Source organism: Neomonachus schauinslandi, chromosome 3, assembly GCF_002201575.2.
Source record: "Neomonachus schauinslandi chromosome 3, ASM220157v2, whole genome shotgun sequence".
In the NCBI taxonomy this organism is placed as follows: domain Eukaryota; kingdom Metazoa; phylum Chordata; class Mammalia; order Carnivora; family Phocidae; genus Neomonachus; species Neomonachus schauinslandi.
The window spans coordinates 181322127-181348982 of record NC_058405.1 but is presented as its reverse complement, the minus strand read 5'-3'; the positions used below and the strand labels follow the sequence as shown (position 1 = coordinate 181348982).

Sequence of the window (26856 nt, the reverse complement as noted above, 5' to 3'; positions counted from 1 at the left end):
CCTTGCTGACGGTGAGCTGTATCTTTCAGAAAAGTCCACTCTCCTTTATTCTTAATATTGCCTTTCCTGTCTTTCCACTGAATTGGGAGATTCCATCTACAGTTAGCTGATGTTACCTGTGGGTTGGAAAACATTTTGGGATTTCATATCCCCTGGACTCTCACATGTATCCACTGTAGGCCCTGAAAAGACTCAACCATGAAATCTGCCACACACATTCCCATACAAAGCTTAAAGTGGGCCAAGAAGACATACATTAACCTCTCCTTGGAAAACTTAATCTGAAACTTTTTGATGAATAATTTACACAGCTCTGTTTCACTAAAATTTCTAAAATTTCATTCCAATAGGAATGAGTATGAATACAAAAAAAGAATTCACTTTCTTTTAGCATTTCTAGTAGCATTTCATAGAATACTAGTACTATTATTATTAATTAAAATATGGTGATGACAACCCTACCAATATAGTACGAGAGGGAAAGTAACAGTGACTGAGTCCAGAGACTCTGGAGCCAAGACTGTTTGGGCTCACATCTACCGCCTACTAGTTGTGTGACCTCAGTCAGCATCCGTTTGGTTTCGTCTTCTCTGGAATCGGTAAATAGTAAAACTCACCTCATTGTTGTTGGATCAACACGTGCACACGCACACGCACGTATACACACAGATGCAGGTCACTTACAACGGTGCCTGGTATGCCAGGACTCACTTAAACTCCGTCTCTCCCCCTACAACCTGATCCTCACACACAGCACTGTGACCTTCAAATCCGTATTTGCTCTTATTGCTCCCCTACTTAAAACTCTCCCTGGCTTCCACCGTCCCCAGGGCCAGCTACAAAACCCTTAAACACCATGTACAGGACCTTTCACAAGTGGATTCCCACCTAGCTCACCACTTGGGGGCTCCACCTGAAAAATACCTTGCAGGCCCAGACAACTTAGTTTTTCCAATGGGCCATCCTCTCAGCTTGGGGTCTTCATCCATTTTCTCTGTTCCCCTCTTGGTTCAAACCCTTCATGACTCATCACTTTCAGTGGAACAACCATAATCCTTAGATGGGCCATGGTCTGGAACCCACTAATTGAAACTTAGGGTCAATAACCCAGATCACCCCCAACTTAGATACGATACAGCCATTCATATGAGAAAGGATGCTCACTACCCACGTGTTCCACTGCCGAACTTTATGACACGTAAGGTGATGGCAGATGTTATGACGTCACTACTCCGGAGGAAGATCCCTGAATTCTGAGTCTTGAGTGAATGGCGTCCTCTCTGTATGCCTCTGTCTTCTGTTTGCTGTAGGTGCAATTTTTAAGTTATTTTCACGTTAAGGAGTTGTTTCTCTGTTCATGGAACTGCAAAGAGCAGAGCAAGGCATGCTTTTTAGAAAATACAAGTCTGGGTGATTTTAAGGACAGCGCTCATTTGATCTCATTATTCGGCCAGGTAATTGACAGGAAAGAATGTCCTAATTGCTCATTAACTCTGAAGATGTCCCCCTTGCACGGTGTCAAGGTCTAAGAGACACAGGGTACACAGCATCTGTACAAACAGCTGCTGCTTTGGGGGACAAAGCTTTAGTTTCATGCAGCTAAAAAAACAGCAGATGTTTTTGATTTGGGCTTTAAACAATCTTATCTATAATCGAGTAGAATTTGGTGGGGAGTTATTTTCTCCTCGGGCTAATAAGATGAACCACATTGCTGGTTAAATGCTATTTTTCCGGGGCCACATGGTTTTTCACAACCTTTGCTGATGGAAATCATTTTTGGTTCGATTGTAATCTGCCAAAATGTAATCTCCTCCGGAGAAAGGCTCTCCCGTGAAGCTCTTTCACATCCACCCACCCGTCCCTATATGCAGGGGACCATAATGAGTAAAATCAGAGCAGAAACACGCCATCAGCGTAGGCACACCTCAGGTCCCTTCCTCACAGCGTACAAAGAAATCCAGAATTCCACTGAACAGATGCCCACATACCAAGAAGAATGGTCTACATGTTTCTGTGATACGGAAAATATTAACATGATAATTAGCAAATCATCAGGGCTACCAAGGGCTAGGAAATGTTGTAACTTGACAACCGTCATCGTGTCAAAATTATGCTCAAAATGGGCCTTGCTGGCCTGAGTTATCTAAGTCAGGGGCTTAGTCCCCTCTGCACCCCCACTGTCTCACCAAAAAGCATCCTCTACACAACAGCAAATTACTGGGGGTTTAGAATTTATCTTTGTCACCACAGCGTGTGCCAAAAGAAGGGCCCTGCGAACCCCCAGAGACGCAGCTTATTTAAAGTTGTAATGAAGACAGCAGGTGTTCTATACAGATGTCACTTCTTCTAGAAGACACTTATTAAACACTTTATCTCCCTTAATGTCGAAGGACTAGCTGCATTTTGTTTTCTTTCAGCATCACTGTAGCCAAAAGCAAACTGTTTCTTTTTAGTCTCACTGAGCTGAAAATTAAAAACTACTGGGCTTTGGGTGGTTTAGGTTGATTTGTAAAGAATTCTAAATGCAGTGATTCAAGAGTCAGCCCATACTGTTTTCTGGTAACACAAAACTGTATTTTGCAATACAAAAATGCTCTTCCACAGAAAGCACGCCATACTTCTCCTCTCCCTGGTGACCCAAACCTCTGCGTTCCAACTACCACACAACCTTTCACTCAGATGAAGCAGAACAGATAGGAAAGGACCACTCTCCATAAAATGTACGAAGCTTTACATTTCACATACATACTGTCAGGTAAAATGGAACTGCCTGGTGCCATGGTTCCTAACCTGTGTGCCAAAGCAGCCACAAACTAGGAATCCAGTGTGTCCTGGGACCTTAAGAAGGAAATCACTACATAGGCAGGGGGAGCTAGCTACTGATGACAGGAGCAGTGGGCCTTCTTGTCTGCAGGGTATGGATAACTTTAGCTTGGAAGGTTCAGAACAGAGAGGAGAAGGGAAAGAGATAAGCAAAAAAGGAAAAGGGGAGACAGGATCTCACTGGGCTCTTCTCAGTCTCCCCCATCACTCTGACTGCTCATCAGGAGCCCGCAGAGGTTGGGAGCATGAATGCATGACATAGAGGTGTCTGAATTTCTCTGCAGCAACCTGATGCCTTCAACAGAATGGGGCCTGGAGAGAACATCAGAGAAGAGCATGGCTAATACTGAATATTTTTAGCAATGCACAGATTCATTTTAATAATATGTTTTTCCTTCTAAAGGTTCCACATGATTTTGCAGAAATTTTAGAAAATGGAGTTAAGCCAAAACAAGAAAATAAAAGTCACCATAATCTTATTCTTGAGAAATAAGGATAATTGGCATTTTGTTAAATATTATCCCAATCTTTTTTACAGCACATTTACTAGGTCTTCCAAAAATAAATGGGTTTTTACTAAGAATACTGCTTATATCCCTGCTTCTCATCTGATACACCGTGAACCTGCCTCTCTGTCTTTTTAATGGCTGAGTATTATTCTACATCATGATTTATTACTCTGTCCCTTATCGTGGCATGATTAGGCCATTTGCAATTTTTCCAAAGCAGATGATTTCAATGTAATTTTAATCGGCTTAATATTTATAGTAATCTTCATAACATTGCACAATTTCAGTCCTGTGTTATAACAAAAATAGATTTAAATAACACAGATGTGACACAGGAAGATTTCTGGTCCCTAATTGAGATTCATGAAGATATATAAATACATATTATGCATGATTCTCACATCTGGCTCTCCATAACTAAGTACAACAGAATTATAAATAGTTCTGGACCCTTGGAGAACCGCCATGTGATGAAACTAGACCACTGTGAAAGCTATTTGTGATTCTATAATAAATGGAAATCAACATATGACTCTTGATTTTTCTTACTAGCAACACAACACAACAAAATGGATAGAAGACTGCACGACTCTGAGCAAGAGGACTTTGAGAGGCAGAGCGGACAGCATTAGAAATTCTCTCGGGAATAATTCCCACTCACAAGGAGCGGGAGAAATGTGTAACAGCCTGATGTAGAATTCTGATGTCTTCAGCCACACTTAATGTGAGCACATATTCTTTTTTGTTCTGAATCATTTCTCTTCAAAAAGGAAAGCTACTGAACAAAAATAGAGCCCTATTTAAATGAACGATACAAATATCTTTAATTAAAATATCACTAATGTGTCTGTATTAAAAATATTTTCATGCTCATATGCTACAAATTTTTGTAGAAATGAATGACAGCCAAGCAGATGATTTATGATTGTGTACAGTAAGCTTTTTTTTTTTTTTTTTTTTGGTGTGTGTGTCCTATAAGGTACCTGAGATGCAGGTTTCTTGTGTAAAAACCAACCAAACAGAAGAACTTAGCCAACCATTTATGGACAGATGAGGACCACAGTAAGAGAAATGTCCTTGTTATTCTAGAAGTAATAGTCTTTCTAAATGTAGCCCAGACTGTTCCTGAGCAGCCACACCCATCTCAGTTCTCAGAATTCTGAATTCGGGAAGATCACAACAGCCAATCCACCTCCCAGAGCACAAACAAAACTCCAGCTCAATACCGTCCTGACTATATGGAGAGCAGTCTCTACTGTAACTGACAATTCGGCGGCAGCCTAGAAAAGCTTCTTCTAAAAAGGGTCTGTTGTATGATACAAAAGTGTCCCAACTAGGAACAGAGAAGTCTGGCCTCCTTGTCTGTTGTTTACAACTTAGAATGTGACCCTGGGCAAATCATTTAACTTCTCTGTGCCACCTCTTCACAATCTGAAAAACGAAGCTAACTACAAATGCTTATTTTGTAGCGCAGTGTGGGTATGTGAACCTTCCCAGCACCATGGACAGGCACTTAATTCTTGTTGACTTGGAAATAATTTCACCAAAGCATTTGCGGTGCTTTCTTTTGGGCGCCCATATTATGGATAGCTGCAAGGATACACCTCAAATGTTATGTGGTTTTTCTCTGGGTGGTGGGGTTATGGATTATTTTTTTGTCTTCTTTTCTTATTTGTATTTTCCACAGTGAATATATATTGCTTTTTATAACTAGAATGACAAATGCTGCCCAAATCATAAAAGACCGTGATAGATGAGCTCAGGTACCCGTCATCACCTGTCTCAGGTCCTCAGCACCATCTACCTTAGGACATCTGGAATTCAGGTAGAACTTCCAGAAAAGGAGTTGAGTGCTGCCCACTCCCATGGCAAAACAAAAGCAGACCCACACAGCAATGACGGCGCACATCTTAACCGGTGTTAGCACACATACATGAGAGCCACCTGTCACACTTCCTCACCCATCTCCCCCTTCCCTGGAAGGCCAGGTGGACTCTGCCCCTGGTGACAGGGGAAAGCTGAAAGTCTGTCTGGGGTCAAGAACAGAAGGCTCACGCAGGGGTTCAGCTCTAGGGTAGCCTCATAGGAGCCCTAGAAATGTGGGTTCAATCTCGCACCTTCTAGGGAGGCCCTGACTTCCAAGCTCCTCACACCTGCCTACTTTACACCTGCGTCCCCAGGGCAGGACACTGTCAACAGTAACTGAGGCCAAGCTCACAGACATGTATATAGATGGTGAAGGGCTTCTCTGAGTCTGTTTCCTCATTGGGTGAAAGCAGGTGTCAGATATGATGACCTCTAAGGTCATGCTCACTGCCAGCATATCACAGTTACATTTGAAAATGCTGCTGCTTTGTCTCATTCTTCGTCACTGACTTTAAAAATAATTTAAATAAATTAAGCAAAGGATCACAACAACACATCCTCCCCAAGATTTAAACTGAAGTCATGTGCTTAATATGCTCAACGATGTGGCTCTTTACAGACCCCAAACTCATGACTGGTGTTGTAGTTCAACTCACAGATGAAGATGGAATATTAAGGCACAATCATGCAAAATATTATATATACTTTTGATGTGTAATTATAATGCTGAAAGAGGAATTATAAAGGCTCAAATAAAAAGAAAATAAAATCCGATTCACTGAAAATATCAACTACTGAGTCTATGTAACAAAGTCTGAGCCTTCAGCTCAAAAAAAAACAACTGTTTTGTTTTATATTTTAGTATAAATACGCAGGATTAGAAACTTCCTCATACCCTTAATTGTTTGATTAATAAGAATGTAAGATCCACTGTAATTTTAAAGCACTCTATGATATCTCTTTTCCAAATTAATACACTTCTGTAGAAACAACAAGAGTTTCTTAGGCCTAAATTGTTTTCTGCAATTATTTGATTTTATGAAAGACTGAATATACACGTCAATTACTTCTGAGATTAAAAACTGTATAGAGAGCTTGAGTATACAAATCATTGTATTAGTAAACTTGATAGTCTATAAAATTCTTATATAACTTAGGGAATCATGGTTGCTGAAATATTTCACAGATGGGTTAAGTAAAGTGATCAACTCATTTTGAAAGTTACTAGGGGCACCTGGGTGACTCAGTTGGTTAAGTGTCCGACTCTTGATTTTGGCTCAGGCATGATCTCAAGGTCCTGAGATTGAGCCCTGGGCAGGCCCAGTGGGAGCCTGCCTAAGATTCTCTCTCTGCCCCTCCCCTGCCCCTCTCCCCACTGGTGCTCTCTTTCTCTGTCGCTCTCTCTTAAAAATATTTCAAGAGTTACTATATCTCTTTCGTGAATCTAATATATTGGTTCGCTGAAGTGAAGTAAGTCACTTAAATCTCCTATTGTTCAGCAAAAAGAATAATATTTTTGGTCTGATAGTAAAGAACAGGATTTATTCCTTTCTGTAGCCTACAATGCTTAACAGTATCTGACACAAGAGGCTCAAATGCAGATTTGCTGAGTAACAGAATGAATGATGATCTGAGCAACATGAGTGTGCAAGGTAATATTTCTGAAACCGTTAAGATTTGGTAGCCCAAAAGCAGTCTCCAAGTGTGGGGAGGATGGCGGGGACATGGGTGGGTGGAATTTTATTTCATTAGCGTTGTGTTTAAGCTTTTATTGTTAAATCTACTCATTAGCATCTGAATAATGCTTTCAATAAATGGTGATCGTGGGGGGGTGGCAGAGGAAAAATTATAAATATACACATAACCATTACTGTCAAGTTCCCAAATATGTTTAAATTTCATGTATCTTTATTTCTATTTTGTTATTCCAGTAACAGCAGGCTATGGTTAATATTTTAAAATTTGGGATCTCAAGAGAAGCGGGCTCCTTTACAATAGGGACCTACACAGAACTCTGTCCCACTCATTTTATTATTTTTCTCCCTGGCTGGGATATTCACATGTTGTTTCACAGATTTTAAAACTCATATACTTATGTTTCTTTATGTGTACAATTTGACATCTAGACACAGTCTCGAATATGAAACTTCACTCACTGAAGTGAGTATCTCCAACACAGAGTAGCAAGTGAGAATCATAATCCAAAGGAAGTGTTCTGCAATGAAACTGCTTTTAGACAATCTGGCAGATGGTACTTTTTCATTACATAGAAACTTTTCCTAGGGGAAAACACAGCAATTTACTTTAAAAAAAAAAAAAAAAAGTGAAGCGGTCACACAGAATTAGCTGCACATCTCTGTCCTGGCCTCCAGTGCCTCTCCGAAGCCAAGCAGGCCAGCCACGAACATTTGCTTATGTTAAAAAACGGCCCAACTGCATTATGCCTGCACTGGGCCAAGGAAGGACCATATAATTGTGCAACCGAATAAGATACCACCTCGTAATCTACGTATGGATCGGTTGAGAGCTGCTGTCAATAGCTGTGTCAATTTATATTCCTGAAACGGTCTTCCATCCGTGAGCCCTGAGATCTACGTGCCACACGCCAATATTCCTGACGGTTCCCAGTGCCTCCACCTCTTTCTTGCTACACCCCTCCTTCTCAGTCCATTACCACAGAATAGTGGAAAAAAAGAGAGTACCCAATTCAACTCTTTACTATAAAAAAATGATAATAAAACAAAGGTCTGATTAGACTCAGTCATTCACACCTCAAGTAAAGCTAAGTTCATTAATAAGCCAGGACTGAATGCAGGCCACTGACATTCCCATCATTTTCCCTTTGTACCACACCGGGAAAGATAAAAAGAACGAACATAATGCATTTCATTTTTCTCAAAAATGTCCACACAATAAAGAAACAAGACAAATGCTGCTCTTATATACGTTGGTGTAGCTTCAGTAAAAGGAAGAATGTACAGTAGTTCTCTTTCTTTACCTAAAATGTGTCTCAGTTGGTCCCTACAAACACATGATGCTTATAAACAAGATTCAAAGATACTGTCAAATCATCTGTTAACAACAAAAGCACGATATTAATTTGGAACCTAAATATTTCTTTTTCCCCAAAATGGCTTCCCTGGTACTTTCACATCCAAAGACCGAGAGACAAAGCAGCAACTAGTTTCATTCTGGAGCCAAGACCTCTGTAGTCCATTCCACCATAGTTTCACATATGGCTAACCAGCAACCCCAACTGTACAGTGTGGGGAGGGGGTGCGGGGCGACAGAGCTGCTTGATTTTCACGAGAGAGCCAAAGTGTGACTGTGGCCATTTGCCTTGCAGAGGAGTCTAAGAAAATCAGCACAAGTTATGCCACTTGCCAATAAGGATTTCCAGCTTTAACCAATACACATGCTCCAGGCTGGCAGATAGGAGCTGAGAAGGACACAGCTTTGTACCCAGCCACTGGCTGAACTTGGTGGCAGGCTATTTAAAAAAAAAAAAAAAGGCACAAATTATACATGGAAGGATGTGGGGGAGTGGGGAGAGGAAAATGCAATGAGCTAATGTTCCTACTTGGCATCTGCCTTTTGACTCAAAGAAAGGGATGGCTCTTTTCCAGAATTTTTCTATTATTGTGGTATCAGCTGCCTCTTGGACTTGCTTATAAAAGCAGAGACTGCCAACAGAACAAGACAAGATTTCTGATGATAATAGTAAACATGCATGTTCCTTGAAATAATAGGGATTTCGAGATTTCTCCTACAAAGGCTACTTTGGTATTACTATTTCCGGCATGAGCTTCTGGACCTGTACGGCCAGGTACTGGTGGGGACCATGAAAACAGCAAATTCTGAACTTAAAAAGGTGCTACCTTGATTCTTTAATTTACTCCTCCAATATATTTAACTAAAGAACAGTTTGAAACTAATTGGCTCTGGATGTTTCTTGCTGGACTGGCATTCTACCAAATGAATTTCTATTAGTTGGCCCTCGCAAGTCTCAGTGTTACTCTACTACACTAACTTCTTACTCTGAAAACTAGAAATCAAAGAGAAAGAATTAAGCATTTATCCAGGCGTTTAAAAAAGGACTATAGATTCTACCTACTTCATAAGGGAAAGATCTTCTTTACTTAAAACAAAAAAAAAGGTAGTAAATAAATGTACTAAGAATGGCAGATTCAAACCCCAATGAAGAATAAGGAATGTTTCCAGCTTCCCTTTGGGGTGTAGAAAGCTAGGAAGAGCATCACTCCTATTTTATAATAAACATAAATGTGAGACAATCTGCAAATTAGTGACTTTTTCTCAACCCATCACGAGTTGAAGCAGTCAGACAACTAACTAAACAGAGGTCTAAAGAGGTATGGGAGCACTTGCTCACCTAGGTTACACTCCACTGAACACTAATAAAAAGAAGAAAAAATATGTAATAATCTCAACATATAGAATTTTTAAAAAAAACTACTATTTACAATAGCACACCTCCCCCTCCAAAAAACATACTTAGGTATAAATCTAAGATAATACACGGAGGACCTGTACGTTCAAAACATTTAGTGGTATGAAAATCTGATTACAAAATAACACTGAATGAAAGCAAGTAAGGTACAGAATAGTATGTATATAGGGTCAGAATTTTATAAAATAAAACTCAAACCAAGTATTTTTTCCATAGGTTAAAAAAGGCTAAAAAATATTAAGGTCTTTAAAACAATGTCTCTTTGGTTTCTTGTTCTTAATAAGGCAATCACAAAGTGTTTTAAAGAAAATAAAACTGAAATTAATATAAACAATTTGTAAAGCTAATTTCTTTGCTGCCACCTGTTACTATATAATACACTTCACGACGTCTCCTTAGGTCAGTTTTCTTGGAACTAGTTCCATATGCTCTTAGAAAACATTAATTTAATAAATTGGTTTCCTAATTGCAGAACTAATTAGAATCGTTAGTATACCAGTGATATTCTGGATCTTTAACGGGGTATAGTTTGCTATACGTTCACAGTTTTGCGGTGTTTTCCATATTTATTTGAATACAGTACTTGTGCATAGGCTGGTGAGAGAGACAGGACAGGGTTGCCCTGGCTGACCTTCCAAAGTAGGTTGCAGACATCACATTATTTTGCTTCTAAATACTTCAGTGTGTATCTCCCAAGAATAAGGGACATTCCGCTACTTATCCGCAACACCATTATCACATCCAAGAAAGTCCGATTACTTCCCTAAAAACTTCTAATATCTACCCAAATACAAAATTCCCGTTTTATAAAAAAATGTTTTTATAGTCAGTTTTTCAAGGTTTTCATGTTATGTTTGGTTGTTATGTCCTTTTAATAAAAACCACACCCTGTTTTTTTCTTTTTGACATGGATTTTTTTTTCCCCTCCAGGAGACCAGTCTCACTGAATTGCAGAAATCCCATGTTTTGTCTGATTATTTCTCCATGGTGTTACTCAGCTTGTTCCTCTATCCCATGTGTTTCCAGTATGTTGACGCTTACACTGGAAGACTCAGAGTCAGGTTAAACACTTATAGCAAGAACCTGAAGCTATGTTCCTCAGACTGCATCGTATCAGGAGACACGCAACAGGCCAGCTCACTGATAATACCGCTGAGCTTGATCACGGCATTTAGGTGGTGACCTGCCAAATCTCTCCCTTGCAAAGGGACATCTTTCCCTTTGTTATTAGCACTTCCACCATGAGGTGATACATTATCACTGTCCTGTCTCTCAATAACCTTCTAAGTGATGGTTTTTGTAGTCCTTGATGGTCTTTGCAGGACTACCAGTTATTTCATTGGGTTCCTTATTAATTCTTATTTACCTCTTTAAAATTTCTTGATAGGAAAATTCGGGTCTTTGTGATATACAGGTAGGTGAGTTCTGACAAACACAGAGTTTCGTATCCACCACAATAATCAAGATACAGAATAGTTACATCACCTCAAAAAATTCCCTCCCACTGTCCCTTTGGGATCCTAAATGAAGCTTGGTACAAAGTCCATGCTCAGTAGATTTTCTCCAACCTTACTTGTCCCATAATATTCCCTGTCTCACCTAGTAGTGATTAAACTGCTGTGTGCATAGGAATAAAACCACGAAAATTTATTTTAGTACAGGCTCTGGGGCCCTACCCCCAAATTTAGGAAGGCTAAGGCAGGCTGCTTGCGATCGTGATACTATTAAACCACTGAGTATATGTGATACAATGACTACGAGCATGGCCCTAATTCTCTACTTTTCTTTCTATCCATACTCTTTGCAGCTCCTGCCATGAGGAGGCGGAGTGTGTTTCTGAATCCCATGGGTCTGGGCGGTCACTTGTTTCAGCAACAAAATCCAGTGGCATTGGCGTGGCAGCAGCACAAGGCTTGCTTGTTTCTACTCTCCTGGAACCCTTGGCCTGAGGCCTGGCAGATGAGCCTGGGCCAGCCTGCTGGACGAGGTGGGGTGTGCGGCCTCACCTCCACCATCACCTCCAATGACAGTCAGTGAGGCAAGTCAATGGGGTCATCCCAGAGCAGCCAGCTCCACGCGACCCCCTGCAGACCCCTTAGCACACGGGCCAGGCCAAGATCCTGTAAGCTTGGCCAGCGGACCCATATGCTCAAGAGCAAGAAGAAATGTTTATTGGTTTCAGCCATGTCAGGGTGATTCGTTACGTAGTAATAGATGACTTATACACAACAATTCTGATACTCTTTACCCAAGGAATACTGACTTATCTCTTCCTCTCCATTCCCCACCACGCCCCTGCCCCCTTCCTCATTTGGGCTTTTATTCCTTGTTCAGACTGCTGTTGTCATTCTACCTCCAGGACGCTGCTGCTCTGGACTGTGTTCTCTAAAGTCAGAGGCCAGGTTGCCATAATGTATGCATTCCTACCATCTAGCATAATGCCCGGTGCCCCCCACAGGTGCTCAGTCCTTGTCTGTGGAATCACTGTTGCCAGATTCATAAAGCACAGCTCTGGTCACATCACTCCCGATGCAGGACCCTACCAGCACTTACAGGACATACCAGGTCCGTTTTCCACCTGGCTTACTTGATTCTAGGACCTCTGTGATCAGGCCGAAGCCTCGCTCCCCACTCTTCTTCCCCTTCTTCTCTTAAGGCTCCATTCCAAAGTGAGGGCTGGCTGACCACATCCTTACTTCCTGTCTGTGTGATACTGACTCTCCCCACATCTCTGTAAATGTGACACATTCTTGAAGGTCCGAGTCTTCTGTGAGAGTCTGGTAGGTCTAGTGAAGGAAGAGCTCACCCCTTCTCCCTGGATCTAGCAATTAGCCTGGGCCTCCCGTAGCTGAGCGCTCTCACCTGAGCACCTGATACTATGCTTACCTGTCCATTGTCCATGCATCTAGATGTCCATGCATCTAGCAGACAACTCCTCTACCTGAGATTGTGAACTTTTTGAGGGAGAGTATATCTTTTACCTGTCTGTATTCCCTATGGTACCTAATGCAGACCGCAAAACATAGTAAGACCTTCATAAATGCTTACCGAATGAATGGATGGTTTTTTTGTCACTACTAAAACAAGAATAACAGTAGTTAAGTCAACCCCACGCCAAAGATGGCACGATAAATACAGTGGTTTTCATATATCAGTCTATAAAAGAATCTTCTGGAAGGCCTGTTGAAGATACAAATTCCTAGGCTCTGCCCCCAAAGAGATCGGTTCAGTAGGTCTGGAGTAGAACCCTAAGTTTGAATTCCTACCAAGCTGTCCATGTGACTTTGGGGAAGGTTTGCGGGCAACACTTTGATATACACAGTGACATACAGCCTGCTTTGTAGATACAAAGTCCAAAGTAAACTCCTTTTTTCACACACCTAAGGTTTTTTTTTTTTTTTTTTAAAGTTTCTTAACTTTAATGCCAAGGCACTGAGGAGCGCAGCAGGCCTAAAAAAGAACAACTTTAACAATACATACATAGTCTGGCACCTTATTAGCTTAGGTTGCTGGGAATATGGCATCACACCCCATTCTTGGTAATCACAATCTGCACACATTTTTTTTCATCTACATATCCTTTTTATAAACTATTTAAAGTTTAATTTGCTACAAATAGTCCTTCTTCAGACCATCTCACCATGTGAGGTATGCTTTAAAATAAGTGAAGGGCGCAAAATTCCTACCTCGGTCCCAGAGGCTGGCTCTTAATGCTCTCTCTAGCTGTTCCTCCTCACTCAGTCCTGCTGTGTATGCATCATAGTTCCTGGGTATGTCTTCAGAGTAACCTGGCTGGCCATATGGGTAATAATCCTGATACCTGGAGTAGCCTACAGGCATAAGGGAAAGGTTATAGAGCACGGCTGTGTACTGTTCTTGCCATTCTTCCCATTTGTAAGCAAACACAATAAAATAATCTGTCATCATTCTGAGTATAGTAATAATCAAAATAAGAAAAGATGACAAATGGAGAATTCCTCCATGACCGTGGGCAATGACAGTCTTATCACTGTTGCACCAATAGTGCCCAGCGTGGGACTGGACATGTGTGAGTCCTTATGAGCTGAAGAGGAAGAAGATACTAATTTAGAAGGTCTGAGGGGTACTGGAGAGGGGCTGGTATGAGCTATTTTCATCTGGAGTGGATTCTTGCAGTTTAGAGCTATACACTACTTGGAGTATTTTCTGTAAAGTCCTGACTAGGGTCAAGGGAATGGTTGAAATAATAGTTGATCAAGCATTTCTGTCTGGTGGCTCCATACAATGAGAGGCAGACTAACATTTAATGCAGATACTGCAGGATTCCTGTGCTGGGTGTGATACTTTGGACAGTAATAACTACATTGAGATATACAAGGCGATGTCTCTATAATTATAATTTTATGTCAAAGAACATAGTTTCTATTAATAGCACTTTCAAGAAATTGGTTGCTAGATAAAATGAGAGAAGAAACAACCTGCTCACTAAATAATGTTTTAAGTATCAGACTTACATATCCCATTAATGAAGGTCAATTACAGAGCAGAGTTCACTTTTGCAAGGTGTTTCCATCAATCTTTTCAAGTTGGTTTGAGTTTACTCCTTACATCTTCTTTAACTGCCCACTTTTATGTAGTTTGTTTGGAAGAGAATCTTTTCCCCCAAAAGATTACCAGTCTAATTCTGGTGTAATGAGAGAGAAGAGTCTTTAGCTTTATTCCTTCTTTTCTTCCATTATCATACCCTTTGGGGATGAGTTTTCAAATAGTTAATTAATGTGCTTTTTGTTGTTGATGAACATTCCTACCCTTTGAGTCATGTGTCATAGGTCTCCATATCATCAACAGAGTACACACCTGAGTCTAAATTTCTTATTGCTTTAAGACTAAAGGAAAAACACACACACACACACACACACACACATAACAAGACCAAAAAGAGGAACAGTATCCGGCAGAATCTGGTTAATTAAGATTTAATATTCAGAATATTTGATAATTAGTCCTGAGGCTATTTTATTTTTTTTAAGATTATTTATTTATTTATTTATTTATTTGACAGAGAGATAGAGAGCACAAGTAGGCAGAGTGGCAGGCAGAGGGAAAGGGAGAAGCAGGCTCTCCGCTGAGCAGGGAGCTGGACGTGGAGCTCGATCCCAGGACCCTGGGATCATGACCTGAGCTGAAGGCAGCTGCTTAACCAACTGAGCCACCCAGGCGCCCCTGTCCTAAGGCTATTTTAAAGTTTACTTTTGTGCTGGTTATAAATAAAATGCAAGATTAAAAAGGAAACAGTTTAACTCCTTCCCATAAGAATTTTCAGGTACTCCAAAAGTATTTTCATATAAACAATGAAATGATAATAAAACACACTGATCTAGTTTCAGCTGATAATCTAATGTAACTAATGTAACTAACTAATGTAACTAACTAATGTAACACATTTACAATAAATATCTGTTATGTTATATGTGTCTATTGGTTATGTTTTTAGAGCAGCCTTAATGAGACATAATTGACATACTATATAATCCATCAATTTAAAGTGTACAGTTCAATGGCTTTTAGTATGTATTCATAGAGTTCTGCCCTCACCACAATCAATGTTAGAACATTTTCATCACCCCCCAAAAGAAAACTGTACCCTTTAGCTATCATCCCCCATCCCTCCCAGCCCTAAGTAACCACTAATCTATCTTCTGTCTCTATAGCTATCTATGCCTATTCTGGACAATTATATAAATGGGATCATAGAACATGTGGTGTTTTGTGTCTGGCTTATTTCATTTTACATAACATTTTCAAGGTTCGTCCATGTTGTAGCATGATTCAGTACTTCACTCCTTTTTGTGGCCAAATAATATTCCATTGCATGATTATATAGCATCCATCAATTGATAGACATTTGGGTTATTTCCACCTTTGGACTCTTGTGAATAATGCTGCTATAAACCTTCATGGACAAGTTTTTGTATGGACATATGTTTTCATTTCTCTTGGGTCCATAACCAAGAGTGGGATTCCTGGGTCATATGGAACTTCTATGTTTAACCATTTGGAACTGCCAGAATGTTTTCCAAAGCTGTACCATTTTACATTTCCACAAAGCTATGTTAATGGGTTCAGATTTCTCCATTTACTATCTATCTTTGTAATTATAGCCATCCTAGTAGGTGTAAGTGGTACCTCATTATGGTTTGGATGACTAATGAGATTGAGCATCTTTTCACAGGTTTATTGGTCATTTGTACATCTTTCTTTGGACAGCAGTCTATTTAGAGCCCTTGCCCATTCTTACTGATTATTACAACACTCTTCTTTTTTGGTAATATTTTACAATGTCCTTGAAAGTCACAAAGTGAGTGATTTAAATAAACATTAAATTAAATCGTTCAGGATTTGGGGGACTGATTCTGACAAGGCTTGCTCCTGAAGTAGTAAAAATTAGTGGGAATTTACTAAATACCTCCAATAACCCAACTTCCACATTCTCTCTCCTGTTTCCCATGTCAGAATATTAACATCATGATATTTGTAACAGGGGAAGGATATAAGTAAATTTCCCAAATCCTCACACTAGTGTAGGACTGAAGTTGGATCTGGATTCCAATTTAAAAATCAACAACCTTCCTCAAATTGGTCTCTACTCAACAGACCCATGAAAAAAAAGTTAGCTTCCACTGCTATGTTGGGGAACACCCACCAGCAAGTTTCGTATCCTGAGAGTAAAGAAGATTATGGCACTGTTACAAATACTGCTTTCTAGATTTCCCACCAAAACAACAACAACGAAAAACCTTTATTATAAGGGCAAATGGTTAAAATACAATCAATATGTCTACTTCACAAAGAACAAAAGAAAGGGGCAACCATTCCAAAACATAATAGAATACTTATGGAAAAGTCGCTGAACACCATGGTATGCTTCAGCAATCCCTGAACAGAGAGACTACCTAATTCCCTAAGAGTGCCAATTACCACTTTCAAACCCCTGTGGAAAGTCATTCTATTACAGAAGGGTCTAAGCAGGACTTCTACCTATCTACCCTCGAAAATGTTCAGCTCACTCAGAACCCAAAATAACCCCAAAGCTCTGAATACCCATCTATACAGATATCAGAAATACTGCATACATCTATAGAGTTTCAACTGCCAGGTAAATTCGCTATAATTTGAGGCAATATTTTCTTGACACAGAAAAACTTTTCTTCATGTTATTTCTTATTTAAAAAACAACACAGCATGACCTTAATGAAATAAGGTCTACAACTCTAAACATCTGAATATTATAAAATCTAATTTGGTACTTGTCAGACAAAACATGGGGGAAAAAAGGGAAAGCTTCACCGTGTTAAGTCAAAAAGACTAGTGTGGTTAAAAGTTCTGTATCATCAGTCATAAATCATCAAGAAGATCAAAACTCCTATCAATATCTATTATAATGAGAGAAGGTTTCCTAGGACAAAAAATTTTCTTCAGCTGTTCCTCTGGCCCAATCAGATATTTTTAAATCTTCATAATAAACACGGCTGGAAAAACCCAACAATCAAACACTTAGGATAAGTAAGTTTAAATTATATCCTGCAATGAACAGCAGTTTAATATTCTTTTGTAGCTATATACTTTGGCTCTGTAGTAAAAGAAATTCTGGTTATCATTATTCTATTAACTACTCCATCTGTTCCTTATACACATACCAGGATTTCATGGCAAAAGAGATCAAGAAACACCACCAAGATTAGAAAAATTGGTAACAGCTTTTTAAACATTCATGAGGTTCTTTGACCTATAAAGACTCTTCCAGCTAAGGACGGCCATATTAAGAATAAATCATTACTTGTAAGAGATACATATGCTCTCATACAAGTTCCCTAGATGAACATTAGCATGGCCACCTGTCCTTATGTAGCTCTGCTTTTGAAGAAATCCAGTCACTTCAGAGGAAGGGATATAAATATGGTAATCTTACAGGGGATAAGAGAGAAAGGTAAAAGGGGCTTTTATTTTTGCCTTTAATTCTATGGTCTGTGTCTGCTAGGCTTATGCCTCTTCTACACGGAGGAGGAAAAGATGTTTCCCTTTTTCCTTTTTTAAAAAATAAATGCAAAAAAAAAAAAAAGAAAAGGAAAGTCTAAAAGACAGTAAGGGGAACTGTCCTATTTCGTAAGGATAAATCAGGAGAATGGCCATCTCCTATCCCTGTAATATATAAAAAGCAGAGGCTAGGAATCAGTGAGTTGCATTTTTGGTCCCTGTTTTATCACTATTTGTATGATGTTAGCCAAATGACTTAACATTTCCCAACTTCAGTTTCCTTGTTGTCACATAAGATGTGAGGACTAGGGAATCTACAACAGTTTAAGGCATGTCTGTGCACAGTTATGTTCTTTTTCTCTTTGTCCAGAGGAACATTTCTGTTACTTTCGGGGATTTAATAAATCAACCAGGCAAAAAGCCCTTTATCCTCTACCAACTTCCAGGTGTTAGGGGCCATGTTCCCTGTGAAGTGGAGAAAATCAAGTCAATAAGAAGTGAGAAATCACAATGGGAGAGAGAACCAATATGGTCTTCCTGTCCAACTCACCTCTTCCTAGTCACGTAGGCCAATAAAGCTCTTATACTTAAGTCCGTGTAAGCTTGGTGTCCAGGACCAACAACAAAAAGGAATGGACATTCTTCCAAATGAGTGTATTTATCAGCTTAGTCAATAACTAATCATCACCCTTCTCTTTAGGTGAGCTGGCACTGTCCAACAACCATTCCTCTCCTGCACCAAGACCACATTTCTAGTGTTTTAATCATTCAGATTGGCAGAGGCAAAAGCCTCAGAAGTGAGGCTTTTCTTGGGCATCAACAGTATTCACTTCTGTGGCCCCCAGGTCTAGGTAAACCCCGTCATCTAGGCCTCTGTTCTTGATCTCATTAAAATCACCTGGGAAGCTTTGGGGAAAAAAAAGTCCAAGTTCCTGTCTCTACCCTCATTCTAATTTAATTGGTTTGGGATGAATTCAAGGCATGGATATATTAAAGAAAAAAAAAATCCTCAGGAGATTCATATATATAGCCAGGATTGATAATCATGATCCAAGCCTTCTAACTACATAAAAAACAGAGCTTGACTGTAACTCCAATAGCATTACTCCACTGATTAAGTCCTTCAGTAGCACTCCAGCACATTCTGGATAGTCTCAGACAGGCCCTTTAATAAGAGCCCGAAAAGCCCTTTCTTCCCCATTGCTTTCCTTAACTTCTACTTACTCATCCAAGACCCTGCCCTCCACTTCCTCTGAATAACCTGCACTAACCTGCCCTACTCCTCCCTCTCAGGCTGAACGCTGCTAATACTGCAGAACCAGACTTCTACCTCTGCCAGAAGGAGTAACTGGGACTGAACTAGCCCTTCCACCATAATCAGCTAGAAAACTGGAGAACATATATGAAACAAACGTTTTCAGACATCGTCTAACAGGCAATACAAGATTTTGAACGTTGAGGGAAAGGAAAAGGAGCCTGGAGGTACTTTCTAGACTGTGGTATAGGGACAGGGGACACAGCAGATGCAACAGACTCCTAGAGCAGAGCTGAAATTTGCAGGGCAGAGAATAGCAAAGGAGAAAACTTAAGTGTACAGAAAGACCTTCAGAAATCTGCAGGGGTTGCCTGGAGATGTTGCTGAATTATTAAGCCACACATGTGTGAGTGAAATGCCACAGGACCGGACAAAGAATGACAAAGAGCTATGAGCTGAACAATTCTAGGAGCTTGGATGGGGCTGGGAGACCTTCGCTTTTCAACCAACCAGAACAGAGAGCCCATTTAGGAGAGATCCCAGAAAAGTGATACCTCAATAGCAGCACAGAATTAACCCTAGAATAAAAGTTACTTTAGACCCACCTTAAAGGACTTAAAAATAAGCGCTAGAGGGATCAAACGGTCCTCCAATGGAATGACTATAAAAGACACCCAGACTTCCATAGCCTACGGCTTCTCTAACTCCTGTCTGCTGGAACTGGCCCTGGGAACCGGAGGGCAGCCTCCCCAGCATGGAATGTAAGGGCCTTCGTCTAAAACAGGGCAGATGCTTGAACAGGAAGTCCCTTCTACATATTTGCAAAGACATCTAGAAAAAATATATTCTCTTCTTTAAGTCACATGGCATCAACTCTTAGAGGAATGCCTATCTTAGCCTCGGAGGTTAGGCGTGATTCTTCCTGAATGTGTAGGTGGGGTGGAATGTGGAGAATCGTAGATCAGAAACTGACTTCTAACACTCAGCAGGCAGTCTGGACTTGCAGACTGAGCATCAAGGGACCCAGGTCTAGTCTGAATCTTACCATGGTTGAGAGACCTCAGACCAATCATATAATACCTTCAGGCGAGAGTGACCTCCTTCCCTGGCCTTCTCTACCAGTTCACCCAAATATCTCCCTGGGGTCTGGCTCCATCTAGCTTCCAGGCATGGTAGTGGCATGAGTATGTAAGTGCAGACGACTCCACAGCAGCCAAGCTGGTATTACCCTTCACAGCTCGATGGCGGCAAACACCAGGAGTTTTGAAGATAGAATGCATTAAATCAAATAAGTGCTTACCTGAACTATTAAAGTGGTCCTGATGTCCGTAATAATGCATATTGGAGGAAAAAATGCCTAAATGAAGGAAACAGACATTTTAATTGTAGCCCTAAGGACTCCCCCACCCCAGCTTTATTGAGGTCTGACTGACAAATAAAAAACCGCATGTATTCAGGTTGTGTAACATGAATCCTTAAAAAGTGTATCTCATGATGATGTGATATACACACACATATGAAATGATTACAACAATCAAGTTAATACCCTATTACCTTACATAGTTACCATATTGTGCGTGTGTAAACATAAGATCTACTCTCAGTAAATTTCAAGTATGCAAGACCATATTATTAACTGTAGTCACTATACTGTACATTAGACCCCCATAATTTATTCATCTTATAACTAGAAATGTGTACCCTTTGACCAACATCTCCCCATTTCTCCCATGTCCCCGGCCCCTGGAAACCACTGTTGTACCCTCTGATTCTAGAGCTCACCTTTTTTAGATTCCACATATAAGTGCGATCATTTAGTATTTGTCTTTCTCTGACTTATTTCACTTAGCATGATGTCTTCTGGGTTCATCCATTTTGTCACAAACGATAGGATTTCTTTCATTTTTATAGCTGAGTAAGTCCATCATACACACACACACACACACACACACACACACACACACGCTCCACATCTTCTTTATCCATTTATCTGATGGACATTCACCCTCTCTTGGCTATTCTGAATAATGCTGTAATGAACCTGGGAGTGCAAATCTCTCTTTGAGACACTGATATCACTTCCCTTTGAATATATACTCAGAAGTAGGACTGCTATACCATAAGGTAGTTCTAAGTCTTTGAGGAACCTCCATACTGTGTCCCACAATGGCTGTGCCAATTTACATTCTCACCAACAGTACACAAGGGTTTCCTTTTCTCCAAATCCTCACCCATGCTTATTTCCTGTCTTTCTGATAGCAGCCCTCCTAACACTTCCCTACTTCAATCTGTATTACAAAGCCATAGTAATCAAAACAGTATGGTCCTGGCATAAGAAGAGACACATCAACCAATGGAACAAAACAGCCATAAGTAACTGATAATCCTTCCAACAGTTAGGAGGTTCTTTATAACAAAGCCAAGTCATTTCAAATGATTTCTAAACAACTGTTAAAATAAACTCCCTTTTGTTTGGGGCTAGCCCTATAGGGAACAGAATGTGGGGAACCTTGAGACTCTTCAATTCTTTCTGCAGTTCCTGAGAGGTTTCTGTTGACCTAAGAGGGTCTTTGCCTTCCGAGGTACTGAGCTTGGGCTTTGAGGCCCCATCCCAGTAGAGACACTCTGGCTATCCAGAGGACTTGCCCCCAACAAGACTGTTAGAGGAGCCATGGTTCTTACTCTTCTTCCTCTGTCCCTAGAAGGGCAGTACGACCGACCGTCAATTCAGCTCTGCTGAAGGGACAGACAGTGGGTGCAAGAGGCACACCCTCAGCGTAATGCTGCTTTTCTCCAGGAGCTATCAGACAACAGCTTCATACACTTGGCTCTTTTCCACAGGCTTCCTGTGTCACCTCAATTCTCAGGTCACTCTAGAACTTTCTCAGGCTTCCCCGGAAAAGAAAAAAAAAAAAAAGGCAGAGAGATTTCAGGCTATTTGTAAATAGCACTGAGTGTTTGTTTCGACTTTTCATGTCCAATTTTCTATTGGATTACTTTGAAAAGGACACGATGTAAAAAGTAAGTCTCCATAGAAGGTAGGCAAGGTTTTAAGAAGGAAAGCTAAGAGTGTAAATGGTATAATTGTGGGGGAAATCCTCTTTAAAATCAAAATACTCCCCTAAATTCCATAAAATGTCTGCAGAAGGCTTTACAAACCACTTCAACTTCAGACACACATAGAAAATGAAAGAAAACATTAAACTCCCAAGAATCATTTCCTTTCCTTTATTCGTACTGAGAGCATTTGGGCAACAAAGCTCATTACTAGATTTCCACAATTAAGTTGTATCAAAAATATAATGGAACTGGACATTTTCAATAAATGCAGTTCCCGCTGCCTCCTCCAAGCACACACATTGAAAACACAGTAATAAGCAAAGGTAGGAAAATGGGAATGTGTTTAGATGCAACAGAGCCTGTAAAAATCATCTGAAAGTGAACACAACCCACTAATAAAGACGGCAGCACAGTGCCTGGAAAGCTTTCTAATATCATGAATATTATATAGTCCTCAAGAATACCAGTCGTCGGCACAAACTGTGAAAACAAATTATTTATGGTTCAAGGAAAGGTAAAATAGTCTCAGAAGATTTCCCATGAATAAAAGATGAAATATTGGAACTCATATGGTCTATAAAACAAGTGTTTGCAAAATAGTTTTCCTATAAGTCAAAGCCAGTACAGCATTTTAAATTAAGAGGGCTAAAAAATTCATGTATTTCTTTTTTTTTTTTTTTAAAGATTTATTTATTTATTCATGAGAGAGAAGCAGAGGGAGAAGCAGGCTCCCAAGGAGCAGGGAGCCCGATGCGGGACTCGATCCCAGGACCCTGGGATCATGACCTGAGCCGAAGGCAGACGCTTAACCATCTGAGCCACCCAGGCGCCCGAAATTCATATATTTCTAAATAAAGTATTTTCATTGGGCATCAATTTGACAGGGAAAAAAGCCAAACAAAACAAAACAATCAACAACAAAACTTTTAAAAGCAGGAGACATGCTTCAAGCAATAGGAGACTTGCTCTGGCCATGCATGAATATTCATCTTGCCTGCCGAGAACCTAACGGTCACTCTGACTTCTTTCAAGTACTGGCCTTGCACTTCAGTACAGATTTGTTTTTCTTTTTTAACTCTGCCTTGCACATATATTAATTCGTGGAATACTACAGAAGAATGCATCATTTTAAACCCACTTTAGTTCTCTGTATTTTCAAGAAAATTGCGGTTTTCTGTGAGTGCCGTTACTGCTGAAGGTAAACATACTGCTATTTGTCTCTTAAGAAAGCTTCAGGTTTACAATTTGGGTTTGCTGCCTTTTCTTTGGAGCAGTGTGAGGAACTGCACCAGCTGTTTTGCCTCTTGGTTTAAAAAGAGCCTATTAGGGAAATCCTAAGCGGAACCACAGGGAAACCTCGGGTTGCCTCTGTTTCCGTTAAAATTAAGATGAACTTCCAGCCCGTTGTCAGGCCAAAGGTGTTTTTGTTCTGTACCTGCACATTTTTTCATGATTTTCTTCAGAGGCCCGTGAGTGTACATTAGTCCAACAAGAATCCCGGCCAGATGCCCAGCGAAGGAAGTCCTAGGAGAGAAGGAGACCCTTTGTGAGTATTTGTTCTGCCTCTGAGTAGATACATTCTGTCTTCTCATTAGTCCGGGGCGTGTCAATTTGTCACAGTCTGCAGGCTTTGTTCCGTATCACGTCCTTTATGCTGTGCGGCATTTAACGCCGTCCAAAGAACGTTTCCTACCCTAAAAAAAAAGGTACAATGAATAACAACCACCACGTGTTTAAGATGCAGTATCCTTCCTTGGCCAAAAGAAGTGGGCTGGCTCCTTCCAGAGCAATGGAAGTGTTTGGTCAAGACAACACATTCTGTTTCTTCCAGTTTTTCTCTGTGGCTCTTATCTCAAAACATAAATAAAACCAGTTTTCTCTGAATTACATCTTGAATTATCCAGCCACTGTGAGGCCCACTAGCTATCCGTGTAGTAGAGCAGATTGCTGCATTTTTATTCACCGCTGACGAGTGAGGCAAAGAGCAGGAGAAACCCAGCAGAGGAGAGAGACTAGAATGTCCACACCCGTCCCCCTGAAGTTGTCTTCGTAGGTACCTTTTTGTCACTCAGCAAAAAGAAACAAAACTGTAAACTTCTAGCTTGAAAGATGAGTTAGGGCATTAAATTGGCTCCATTCCTCTTAAAGTAGCATCTAAGCTTGGCAACTCAAGCTTATAAATTCAAGGCAAGCCCCAGCTAAGTCTTTGTTGAATGAGTAAAAGAATAAATGAAAGAAAATCATCTCGCCGTCTCCCTGCCCCAGCTCTTGCTCTCAGTGCATCCCACACGGCCATGAGCTGTTCTAGAACAGTGGGGATGTCATGTCACCACCAACCGGGGACACTCTGACCTGTCTGCTTACAGTCGTGGCCTCTGGGCACTTGGCCTTGCTCATCCCTCCCCTCCACCCTCATAGCCCACTAAGCCCATCTCCTCGGCCCACTGCCAGACCCCCATGTGCTCACAGGTGACCACAAGGCTGAGCTGAATGGCAGCCACCCCTATCACAAAGATCATGTCCCTCTTTCAAACTTCCACCTTTCCCCAGTCATTGCCTCTGCATTTCCTATAGCCTGTATTCGGCCTGCTGGGTCGTGACGCATTTACATGCTGGCATGTCTGTCTCTCTCTTACAAATTCCCTGAGGGCAGCAATGATGTCTTCTTACTCATCTGTTATGCTACATTAGGAGCTAAAAGCAAAAACAAAAAAGGTCAAGTGCATGAATACTTCCACAGCTTGGGGAAATGACCCTCACTCCAGAAGTGGGGGCAACCGAAAGTTATTAAGGAGCTGATGTAAGCTCTAGGAGTACAGCGAATCTTGGGTTTTCACTCATGTGTTGCACACTCCTCGGGCTGTGCCTGGCACAGGACAGACAGTCGAATGTGGGTTAAATGAGTGATCCGAGTGTCCCAGGACCAGAAGGCAAGCTAAACCCATTACATCTTCAACTCAGAGCACACACGCAGCCACGGCAGTGATGGAGCTCGGGGGCTAATGTTCTGCCCCCTCACCCCCACCTGCCCCGCCAGGAGACCTAGAATCAGAGCCAACACACTTCCCCTCTCCCTGCGGCAAAGACCCTGAAGAAGCACAAGCAAGACAGCCACGAGTCATTCTCCCTGTCATGGAGCTAGCAAAAAGACCTGTTGGCTTCCAGGAAAAGAACAGACAATGGAACACTTTAGAGAAAAGACGAGAGGCAGCCTTCTATGGACAGGAAGGCACTGCTATTCATTCCATCAGCCAATTCAAACCCACTGTTGCTCAAACAAGCTCTTGCAAACGTCCACACACACGGCAAGTGACAGCATGTGTGCTTGCATGCATATGCACATACACACTTCACACACACGGTCAAGAGAGCTATTACTTTCATCACATAGATTTACCTCAAAGTATGTGTAACCTGATAATAAAAACATGGGATCAGACGCTTGGGCTCCCATTTTTCAGGGAAGAATAGCATGAACTATGCTTTTCTAAAAAAAATAAAATTGTGCTTATTTTACTCTATTTTTAGGCTACATAAAACTCTTCAAATAGTGCTAGGAATGGCAAAGAAAGTGGTAGTTTGAGGGATAGAAAGAAGAAGCCAGAATCAATTTTTTAAAAATAGTAACCTCGATTTAACTGAAGAGAACAAAACGGCATCAACATTTTTAAACTTTTTAAACCAATCTTTATGGTGAATCATATAGACATAAAATAACATGGGAGAAAATTTCAATTTAAAACCCCAACCTATTAAACAATCAGTCCTGAGCCTCATTTACAATTTAGAGTACAATACAGTGAAATGAATTTCTTATCTCTCTAAATGAGTTTGCAGAAGTTTGAGTTAGAATCTAATTGTCCTAATATCATTGCGAATAACCAGGGATGGAAAGCTGGCTGGCCAGAGACCAGACTACATTATCACCCAGATTCCAAATTTTCACAAAAGCCCCATCTCAAAACCCTAGCTGTCCTTATCCCTACATTTAAGCTCTATATGGGTGTTTTTCTTCTAAAATAAGAAGACATTATGATCTGATCAACTCAAACTGAGAATTTCCCAACACGACACACAAAAAAAAGGGAGATGCCGCCAACGAAGAAGGAAATCCAGGCCCATTTTAAGAGGCATATCAACTTTCTCCATACCTTTGTTAAGCATTTGACAAACCACCTCCTGGGCCCTCGAAGAGACACCTGTGTCCTGAGAGAGGAAATGGAACTGGAGACTGTCTCCTTCCCAGCAGGACAGGGAGCCCCCGTCCCAGCACTAGGATGCTTCATCCCTGCCTGGGGTGCTGCAGAGCCACAAGGAGGCCCCTGCCTGGGCTTTGGAGGAAGACCGTTAACAGCTTCAGAAGCAGATCGTCTTATTGTGATCATCACTCTACACATAAAGCAGACGTTTCGATGTTTTTGCTGTCCGAGGAGGCCCATGGTTGAGTTATAACCTAATTGTTTGGCGGTCTGGGACAGCCCACTGCTGTCCTCCAAGTGTGCGCGCTGCTCTGTTCGGAGTTACGCCCACGGGCTGATCCCCATGCGTCAGGCTCTCGGCAACACGGCTTTCTCTGGACCTGACTGGGTCTTAGACCGGGACTGAGGATTTGGTGACGGCCTGCCACCCTCCATCCTAATTCAAAGTAATCCTCAGGGACAGCACCACCATATTCAACCCTATACCCATGACCTTACTTGTGCAGTAAACAGCCTGACACTAGCACTCAACAAGTAACTACTGAAGGAGTGGAGAGGTGGAATTAAAATTACATATAAAATGCACATTTCTAGCATACATTACAGTTGTATTATAAAAACACAAGTTATGCAAGGTCACCCATTAATAGTTGTTTTAGTATC

The 26856-nt window shown here is 40.9% G+C and overlaps 1 protein-coding gene across 2 annotated transcripts in view; it reads right to left on the bottom strand.

Moving 5' to 3' along the window:
• RHBDD1 (rhomboid domain containing 1) overlaps positions 1 to 26856 on the bottom strand; it is a 118858-nt gene that overhangs the window by 33605 nt on the left and 58397 nt on the right. For both annotated transcript variants that reach the window (XM_021682954.2, XM_044913435.1), the window contains 3 exons: positions 23430 to 23518; positions 20235 to 20291; positions 13353 to 13496 (listed from right to left, as the gene is read on the bottom strand). In XM_021682954.2, coding sequence (XP_021538629.1) covers positions 13353 to 13496; positions 20235 to 20291; positions 23430 to 23518 — 290 coding nt within the window. The remainder of the gene's footprint in view (positions 1 to 13352; positions 13497 to 20234; positions 20292 to 23429; positions 23519 to 26856) is intronic.